At 36.6% G+C, this 10,511-nt stretch overlaps 1 protein-coding gene across 1 annotated transcript; it reads right to left on the reverse strand.

Annotated features, from left to right (window-relative positions):
* Positions 1-1,656: 1,656 nt before the first annotated feature.
* Positions 1,657-8,776, reverse strand: LOC125659913 (cationic amino acid transporter 4-like). Its single transcript, XM_048891718.2, has 5 exons — positions 7,577-8,776; positions 6,810-6,926; positions 4,830-6,450; positions 4,331-4,439; positions 1,657-3,803 (listed from the first exon to the last, which is right to left on the reverse strand). Exons 3-5 carry the CDS (start codon positions 6,432-6,434, stop codon positions 3,601-3,603), a joined length of 1,917 nt encoding a protein of 638 aa, XP_048747675.2. The 5' UTR covers positions 6,435-6,450; positions 6,810-6,926; positions 7,577-8,776; the 3' UTR covers positions 1,657-3,600.
* Between the last annotated feature and the right edge of the window lie 1,735 nt (positions 8,777-10,511).

Genomic DNA, 10,511 nt, shown 5'->3' on the forward strand with positions numbered 1-10,511 from the left:
AAATTTTCAAAAAGAGATAGCTCTTTAACTTGAAGAGATATCTCTTTAACCCCCCAACCACCACCCAAAATGGCGGAAAAGGTTAAAGAGGTGGTTGGGGAAACATAATTTGGTATAACTGTAAATGTAAATCCAGTCTGGCTCACATATTTTATCAATCTATTGTCTTTTGTTACCTGTACACACTTTACATGCGATAAACGCAAAATCTCCCTGGATTGCAGCCATCCGGTTTAGGGAGAATTCCTTAAGTATTCAAACTAATAAAAAAAATATTGGAAAGAGATAATTCTTTTTCTTTGAGATATATCTCTTTTTCAACGATTAAAGAGATATCTCTTATATTTTGAGAGATATATCTCGAGGAATTCTTAGATATCTCTTTAAGTGAAGAAGATATCTCTCAAAGTAAAAGATATCTCGCAAAGTAAAAGAAATATCTCTTTAAGTGAAAGAGATATCTCTCAAAGTGAAAGAGATATCTCTTTTAGAGAGATATCTCTTAGAGTTAAGAGATATCTCTCAAAGTGAAAGAGATATCTCTTTAAAATAAGAGATATCTCTTTACATAATTTAAAGTGGTATCTTATTTTTCGAATAAATAGTACAATGTCTTGCCATACAATGTGCCATACACTTGTAACAAGTTTACTAATATTGTGGTGTTTTTATTCTTCTTCTTTTAGGTTTACTGGACATGATATAATTAGAGTTACATTTCAGTGTTACAACTCAGTTGACCCACTGTGATGAGAGAGAGAGAGAGAGAGAGAGAGAGAGAGAGAGAGAGAGAATTTATGATTAGCTGATTCTAATATCCTAGTGTTGAGTATTTTAGTGCTGAATTATTTAAGACATGAATTATTTATCTGAGACACTCCCATTAACAGTATTGCCTATTTACGGGTATGACTTAAAACTAATTGTTGTCGGGGTACATTGTACATTGATTATATATACCCGATATTAAACACAATTTTAAAAATACACACGTACTGTCTAACAATCACACCATTTAGTTTTCAATCTAGCAGTAGTCAGTATACATGTGTAAAAGTCATCATTAGTAGAAGTTTATATACAAACTGTATATAGTAGTAGTTAGAAGTAGTGGTAGTTGTAGTAGTAGACTGTACAAATAGTACTTCGTTGCAGTAGTATATGTTAGTACAGGTGGTAGTGGCAATATTAGTCAGGGGCGGATCCAGGAATTGTGGTTACGGGGGGTGCAACTTTATGAGGTAGTGGGTACAGGGCGAAGCCCTGGTGGGAGTCCAGGGGGCGAACTCCCCGGAAGCTCCTGGATTTTACAGATTTTATAGGGCTTGAAATATGTCTCCTATTTAGTCATTTGTACTGTTTTCTATCATTTTTGATAAGGTGAAATTAATAAAAATGACGCAAATTTTAAGGTTTTTTTGGGGAAAATGAAGTTTTCCCAATAAAGTAATTCAAGAAATCAAAAGATTTTGTCATTTATTTCACCGGGAGTGGAAGAAATTATTGCTTTTTTATCGTTTAGTACGTTTTTCTAAAGAAGAGACCACGATTGACCTTAAATTTGAAAATTTTAGGGGGCGCGCGCCGGCTGCCCCCTCCCCTAAATCCGCCACTGTTAGTAGTAGTATATGTAAAAACATCGATCAGAAAACAAAGAACATTTGCTTCTTTTATTCAAAGACAACAGCAATAAAGATATATCTCTGAAATAATATTCTAAAACAACAAGTTAACATTTGGCGAATACGTCATTTTATACAGAAGTCAGGCCATAACCAACAGTCATTAATGATACAATGAAATACCGACGATATACTGTAATTGGTACTGGTCAATGGATTGTAGATATAATGTGTGGATTTATATATAGACTGTAGATATAGGTGTGGATTTATGTATAGACTGTAGATATAGGTGTGGATTTATCTATAGACATGAAAACAACGGAAGGATAGCCAGAGTAATTTGTATAATAACTACGACTAATGGTCTAAGTGCATCACACTAGAGGGCAATTACATCGAAAAAGAAGAGGTGGATCTCAACCGGAAATAAGTTAGGCTGGTTACTTATTGACTCGCCCTCGTACTTATTGTACAAATTCCTCGTAGAACTCACACCACGCTTCATTGTTGATGAGGGACGAACTAGACATCATTTGTTTATATTTCATGTGAAAATGAAAAGTCGGTGCTGTTATAAATCCAGATACACATAAAGAAACAGCATAATGGCCCATATCAAACGAACAGCATTCAATTATAAATATTTCTATTGTATAAAAGAAAGGCTAAAACACAATGCTGTATCATGTTATTGATGTCAACAGGTCAGAAGTTCAGGATTCTTGTTGTGTATTCACCAGATACTTCTGAGCACACAACTGGTGCTTGTAGATACTAGAAATCTCTGAGCTAGTTTGTTTGCAATTTCCAACTTTCGTGATTTTGCAAGCAAATTGGAGATTGCATGGAGAAATCCCCCAAAAGAGGACTTACGGTCTAAATGTGAATTACCAGTCCTATTATACACGTCACGAAGATTGGATAATCCATATTTCCCGAGACAGCTTGATGGAGCTGTGCAACCTAAAACTACTCACTAATTCAATTTACCACTATACCGACATACTTAAACATGGTCTCCACAATAATGTAGATTGTAGAGACATGTCATGCGCGGGGATCTAAGGGGGGGGGGGGGGGGGGGGGGGCTCCCCAGCTGGAATTTGTCAAGTGTATACCATAATGATTTATGAATAAAAATGAGTTATTACATTTTTGCACTTAGTGAGGACAGAGTTATCTCGAAATAATTACGTACGAAGTGTTCTCACAAGAAATGTACTGTAGACTGGAGCGATTTGTTCGATATCCTTCTATCATTTACAATTTACATAATTACAGGTGATTGATGTAACAATTTATTCATACTCCACGTTTAACCATAGGTTAGGATTCAACATACATGTATCTATTCATACCCCTGACAATGCAATTCTTATATGACGATATTTTGAAATTGAATTGTCCATTGACTTTGGTAGAGTTTAAATTGTCATTTCTTCGTTCAAGATTAGAAATTGACCAAAAGTAAATTGTACAACCAGCAAGGAAACCCAATATCATTTCAACTAAGTCTCCTCGGCTAAATCAGGCACGTAGGGTGTGTGCCTTCCCCCTTTTTTGTTTTGGACAATGTACTTTTCCGTCATTTAACTTATTTTACATGCAAAGGGTATTACATTATAATATACATTTACATGCAAAGTTTGATTCGCCGGCTGGTTGCCCCCTTCCTACTTTTTAAAATGACAATTACTAAAAGGTAGTGGAAATGTTAGCTTCAACCTATGAATTAAATTCATGCACTGAAGGATTGCCCTATTTATGATTTTGAGCATTATCTTTTTTTAAAGACGGTTGTTTTTTATCTTGCCAAAAGTGCGACTCCCTATGAAAATACGTGCAGTGTGTGTATGTTGATCCCCTACCAGTTCCCTCTTATGTCAGTTTTGGATAATCGAATACAGATACCCTTTAACAAATGTCTCGTTCTTTTTCTTATTGATTAAAATACTACAACTACACCATAAGCTAATCACAAATCGTCGACTCCCACGCCTATATGGACTTGTTCGCCTTCGGTACGTTTAGGCTGTTGTTCTATGATTTCCTCCTCCATTTTGCTGATGGTGCTACATGAAATACTAGCGTCCCCTGTGTAGCCCACAATTTCTCCGTACTGGGAAGTATGTCGCTCCCGGCTGTGCCAAACCCCGTACAGAAAATACAACAACAGGCCTGAAAATAAACATAGCCAAATAAATACATGCATGTAAATTGATGGTGTAAGTTAAGTAAATGTATTTAAGTACTTTCATATACATATATATATACAGGTGCTCGGACGCAGCAAGTCTCATCTACCTGTCCCGAGATCAGACTCCGGCTACCTGTCAAGATGGACATGCTACCCGTTTGCCACAAATAATGACCTACTTCCGAGCATTATAGCGAGATGTCTTCTCAAAACCGGTTGTTTTGGGGTTAGTATCGCGCACTGGAGACAAACTGAGAAATTCTTATTTTATTGAGACCATCTATAAATACATGCAGCTATGTTAATTATGCTTCATGCGTAATTATTGCTTCACATTATGCTTACTCACAATAAATACTTTTTATCATTAGAACATTGGATCCGGTTGGAGCCAGTTTATTGACCCGACTCCATGTTCTACCCTGGGGAAGTCTCTAATCTGCGATTGATTTTTCATGAAGTTCAACTGTCACTGTGGGAGCATAAGAACAGAAGCTCATTAGCATACCTATTGCCAGCCATATTGCCAGTCGTATCCAGGTTAAGTAGTTAAGCTTCATCATCAAGGTAATGTTGCAGAAAATGCTGAGGCAGGGAATCAGTGGTACCAGGGGTATCTGTAACAAGAAATTACAAAACTCAAAACAAATTATACTAATACTCTAGTTCAAAACAAATTATGTTACTCAAATTCTAAACGAATTATAACACTAAGATTCAATTCTTTTAGAACAGTCAATTATACAAATGATACTAGAATGACGACCCTGCAGGGATATCGTGGACCACCAATTTGGATTTTTTTTAAATTTCATGTTTCCGACAAAATATTTCGATATGTATTCTTTTTAAAAATCTACAAAAACCGTAAACTACTATAACAACAAGGGAGTTTAACCTGTAACCGAAACGGATAGCAGATCCGATATAGTAAAGAAATGCACTTTCTATTTCACAGTGATTAGAAATAACAGGTGAAACACTTCGGCATTGTTTGAGGTACTTACTTGAAAAGTAAGGAAGGCATTGTTCTTTTCATGGGCAATCAGAACAAGAAAACACAAGACTATTATCGCACCAAAAACAATTTCCAGTGTAATAGCCCACCAAGCACCTTCTGCCAAATACCCGTACCCGGGCACTAAAATTGCACAGAAACAAATTATTGCAGCCAACATTAGTAAGATAGCTAATATTGTTGCATTTCCGGGATCAAAGGATTTCAATATTGGTAAATGTCTCAAATGATCCTTCAGTTTGCCAAAGTCGTCATGGCTTTTGGATTTCTTCATGATTGCACTGTCTTCAGTCATGCTGACGTCATCGATCGGAGCCTCTTCTTGAGGTTTTAGTTTGAATTGACATTTATGAACTGGGGCATATCGAAGAATTATGACAGAGACAGCAACAATTGTATACGCTAGGATGGTTCCAATAGACATAAACTCTACAAGAGTTTCTATTTCAAAAAGAAGGGCCATTAAAGCAGAAAGAAATCCAAAGCAGAGAATCCCCCATATTGGGGTTTGGGTTTTGGGATGAACGTAGGCAAAGATCTGAAACAGCAATCCGTCTGAAGCCATTGAATAGACCGCTCTTGGTAAAGAAAATGCACCCCCTAACAGGGAGGTTGTTATTCCAAACAATGTACCCAGCGCCACGACATATTTCGCCCATTCTGCGCCTTGTTGTGCGAACGCAAATGGGAATGCTGCTGTTGGGTTGACATCGGTGTATGGAACCATCAAGGTTAAAACACACGTCACCAGCACATACAAAACGGTGACGATTCCCAGTGATAAGATTGTTGCAATGGGTACAGATTTCTCGGGATTTTTGGCTTCTTCGCTAGCAGTTGCCACTCCTTCAAATCCGATATAAGCGTAGAAGCAAGTGGCAGCCCCTGCCCATGTGCCCCCGAATCCGTGTGGAAAAAATCCACCGTGGTCTGACCAGTTCTTTACATCGGCATAATAGAACCCCATAACAATGATGATCACTATCACGATTAAATTAATGATTGTAAAGAAATTGTTGAAGTTCATAGCAAATTTTGCACCAGTTGCCACCACAAGGAAAACTAGGATGGTTGCAGCAAACGCCACAAAATCCGGATAATCCGATATCCACTCGTTGTTGTGGCTGAGATACCCTACATGCTTTAGTGTAGAATTTTTTATAGCACCATTGAATATCGAGTCTAGACCACCACTCCAAGCCCTAGCAACAGAAGACGCTCCTAGAAGGTGTTCAAGTAAAATGTTCCATCCAATTATGAACCCCCATATCTCTCCGAGCGTCACGTATGTGTATGAATAGGCGGATCCAGCTTTCGGTACCCTAGCCCCAAACTCAGCATAACACAGTGCGGCCAATATGGCAGCAAATGCTGCGAACACGTAAGACAAAATGGCCGAGGGTCCAGCTAGGTCTTTGACGACAGTTCCTGTCAGAACATAGATTCCAGCCCCTATCATGTGTCCTATCCCTAGCAGGGTCAAGTCCAGAGTACTGAGACATCGTTTTAGCGGGGTCTCGTGGAAATCCTCCGTGACTTTTTTCTTACGGTTAAGTGTGACCCATACGTCACTTAGTTTGGAAGACAATTCCATGGCGAATATTTACATCCTGAAATAAAGATAATTTTTTCACATATGATGAAGACTGTAGCAGGTTTTACGACTCATTTACAATCGATGAATAAAAATTTCATGTAACATATGTCACTATTCTGTCATATACATTGTGTATTAAAGGATAGTCTGAATGTTGTCGTTCACGATCTTATTGATATATATATAGCTATAAAACACTGAAGGTATCTACTATATTTCTCATCCTGCTTCATAAATGATTACTTAAATAAAGGTTTAAACATAACTTAGGTACCATATGTTGTCTCAACAAAACTTATATTACCATTATGATAATCATCAGGCGTTATTCATAGTATATATACATATATTGGTAAAACAGTTCATACTCACAGATCGAGTTAGACAAAAACTTTCACATTCATTTCACCTGCCATCAGTTAAACCACGTATTTCATGGCAGCATTTTCTCCCGATAAATTATGCTGACTGCCAGAAATCAATAAGTTTCTATAAAAGAAGAGGAATATTCCCATCACAATTAAGTATCGATTTAGATCTCGCGCCATCGTATAATCACTTTTGAACTCAATCCCGCGAGATGTGCCTTTGATTCTGATGAAATGTTGAGATATGATATTGTTATTGTATGTAATATAGCATAGAAACTAATTTCGTCGCTTATTTTTTAAATATATTTTTGACATAATTATAATATGTTCATTGTAGAAAAGTTATGCGAGTACCTAAATGTGTTTTTTTTTTTTTTTTTTTTTTTTTTTTTAGAATTTTTCAAAGTTGTCTTTGAAATACTATTTACACTTCGATTTTAATTCACTTAATATGATATACGGATTAACATTAAGAAAGTAAACATACTGAATTCAATGCGTGTGTTTGAGGGGGTGAAATGATGATAAATTAGTGGATACGGTATGGGTGGGTAGGATGGAAGTGTCGAGGCCACCACTATGATATGATATAAGAAGAATATCGACTTGATGACAGATGTGACAATTACATGTTTAATTCATTGTGTTTTACGAGGAATAAGAATATTGTCCAGAATTCATAAACAACTGACTTGGTTCAGTTTTAATAGCGTTAATCAAAAGAAAAAGTACAACAATCGCCATTAAATAGTTAGCGATTTCACTTACGTATTGTCTGTAGATAAGATCCTCCACAAAACAGCTGATCAATCGTAAACTGAAATACTAACAAGTCGGTCATGGTCAACTATCTTATGACTAAAGAGCAAACCGCTCCGGTTCAAAACCAAGCAATAGTTTAGATTGAAATCCTCCTTATGTAACAAATGATTCTATATTGATCTGCTAAATCCGTCTTGCTAAGTTTAGTTTGTTTGACAACGTGGCAAATCTTATATTTATCTCTTCGTCTGGGCCCTATACAGTTGTATATATTGTTCGTAAGCGGAACTTCACGGAGGAATGAACATGGTTTTTTTTTTTACTGGATATTTAAATCTAACTTTTAGAATTTGCTCCGTACACTTAACCATTACAGACTGTTCATATCTCTAACTTTATAAACGTAAAAACAGGGCTCTCATTTTCAGGAAGCTCGCGGACCGGTAGTCATTAAAATGTTGCATAAACCAATAAATGTACATGTATCCTACAGCAATTATTATGCAATTACTAGTGGCGGATCCAGAATTTTACCAATGACCTGGGTGTCCTACATCAATCAACACATAGATAAATGGATATATAAACCAGCCGATAAAAAAATATTGCTAGTACTGAAAAACAAAAAATTCATGGAATACATTTGCCTGAATTGACATATGATTTTTATCATACACATGTATTGATTTCATGTAGGCCCTAAATGATATTTGATTGATGGAAAACTAGATTAAAATAATTTCAGAAAAGGTTTTCCTTAAACCTTAACGATCGATATTAGTTGAAAAGAAAGTGGGCCTGTAAAGGCAATCTATGTAGTGGTTGATTTGTGCCGTTTTACAATTTATCGTCGTCTTTTTTATTATTAAAATCGACAACAAGGACCCAGTGGAGCGGTATGTTGATATTTTTCTTGAGCTTGTATTGCTGAGTCTTAAACAGCCAGAATAACAATACGCGAATTTTATCAAAATATTCCTAAAGCAAAAGCACCCACGATTAATCAAAGAACGAACATGGATAACGCGCATCCGAGTGAATTCTATAAACAATCAATTCTTAAACTAGAGGGTAAATCCTTAGACCTTTACATGAAGGATTCAATAGATAAGTAGATACCAACATTAAGACCGCCTGAATACTTAGTACAACGTGGGTACCGCGAGGTCCCATGAATTGCTAGATCATCTCTTAAAGTGCAAAAGGGGTGAATCTTCACCTTTGGAAAAAACACCGCATAAACATAACAAAATCATATCTTGGATTGGTTTTAGTGCAAGTAAAAATACGCGTATCCTGTGGATTGTATGCATGGAGTTTTATGGAGTGCCAAATTAACATAACCTCAAATAATTGAAGATATCTTCAATTCAATTATTGCTCTCTTTAATTGAATTAATGCGCGCATTAAATCAATTATTGCTCTCGTCAAATGAATAAATGCGCGCTTCTGTTCAATTATTGCTCTCATCAATTGTGTACATCAATTAAATTAATGACAGCCGGTGTTATAGAGCCAGCCCCCCCCCCCCCCCCCGAAGTATGGCTCTATAGTGAGTCTTCCCCCTGGTAGTCTCGCTCTAGAGTGAGTCTTTCCCCACAGCAGAATTGCTCTAGAATAACCTTACCCACAGGGGGAAGACTCGCTCTAGAGCCATAACACCCTCTTAAAGTCTCGCTCTAGAGGGACACCTTCGCTTTCATACCCTTCTGCGTAAACTATGAAATAAATTTTAGTTTATCGGACAGGGAATTATCTAACTACATGACCTCTCTACCTACCTACATATATACCTACCTACCTACCTGAAGTTGTACAAGTTTAAAAGCATAACCGATATTTGTACGTAGATGAGAAGAAACATAAAATCGAAATTTCCTCATTTCATTTTCAAACTTCTAAAACTAACCAAAGCATAGATATTGTGTGGGTTAAAGTTCAAGGTCTATGGGTCAAACAAAATGACTTCGATTCCAATGTGTTTTATTCACCGTAAGGAGATATGCTACACCAGAGAAATTTGATATGAATGAAAAGTGGAGGATATGTATAACAATATTTTGAAAATTGTAAACTTCAAATTTACTTTATTTAGTAAAAAATTCAGTTTTAGTAGAAAGCAATCTGAGAAAAATTAAAAACCCATGCTGGACTCGAACACACGATCTACAGTTCAGCAGTCGACGTGCTTTTTCTCTCTTTTATTGCAGTCGACGTGCTAACCTACTGAGCTACTCAGCTAGGTGAGAATTCTTTAATGATTAGACAAATGTTGCTGATATTTATATTTTCATCCATGTTTTAAAAGGAAGTCAGCCATTATGACGATGTAGAGTACTTCCTTAATCAAAATCATTTAATTAATGCCCTGCTGAAAAGAGTCTTGGTATCTAAACAATCTCCATAAAGTGATAGTAGTTTACCAGGAATAAATGAAGGGGGAAGTCCTGCTATGGGGGAAGTTTGACTCTACAACTAGTGATAGAGTAGGTCTTCCCATTTGGAAGTCTGGCTCTAGAGGGAGACTTACCAGGGGGTTCCCCTGCTCTAGAGTGAACTTTCCCCCGGGAGGAAGGCTCACTCTAGAGCCAGGCTTTCGGGGGGAAGTCTCACTCTACAACACCGGCAATAATAGATTTGATGCGCGCATTAATTGAAATAATGAGAGCAATAATAGATTTGATGCGCGCATTAATTCAATTATTGCTCTCTTCAATTCAATTGATGAGAGCATCAATCTCATAGAAATATTGCTCGCGATATTTAATTTAGAGCTCGGTATTAATGATTTGATGACCTCTTTAGAGCTCGGTATTAATGATTTGATGATCTCTTTAATTCAGTTGACGATATATTTTTCAATTATTTACAAAGCTTTTGTATAAGGAATTAATGCGAGCATCAATTCTTTTAAAGAGAGCAACAATTCAATATTAAAGA

Source organism: Ostrea edulis, chromosome 1, assembly GCF_947568905.1.
Source record: "Ostrea edulis chromosome 1, xbOstEdul1.1, whole genome shotgun sequence".
Taxonomy (NCBI): Eukaryota; Metazoa; Mollusca; class Bivalvia; order Ostreida; family Ostreidae; genus Ostrea; species Ostrea edulis.

Excerpts from the sequence above, each read along its gene's own strand:
- LOC125659913 (XM_048891718.2), bottom strand. The coding sequence starts at position 6,434 with ATGGAATTGTCTTCCAAACTAAGTGACGTATGGGTCACACTTAACCGT. Across the intron at positions 4,440-4,829 it reads ATGCCTTCCTTACTTTTCAA|ATACCCCTGGTACCACTGAT; the intron begins GTAAGTACCTCA and ends TTCTTGTTACAG. Across the intron at positions 3,804-4,330 it reads GGCAATATGGCTGGCAATAG|GCCTGTTGTTGTATTTTCTG; the intron begins GTATGCTAATGA and ends GTTTATTTTCAG.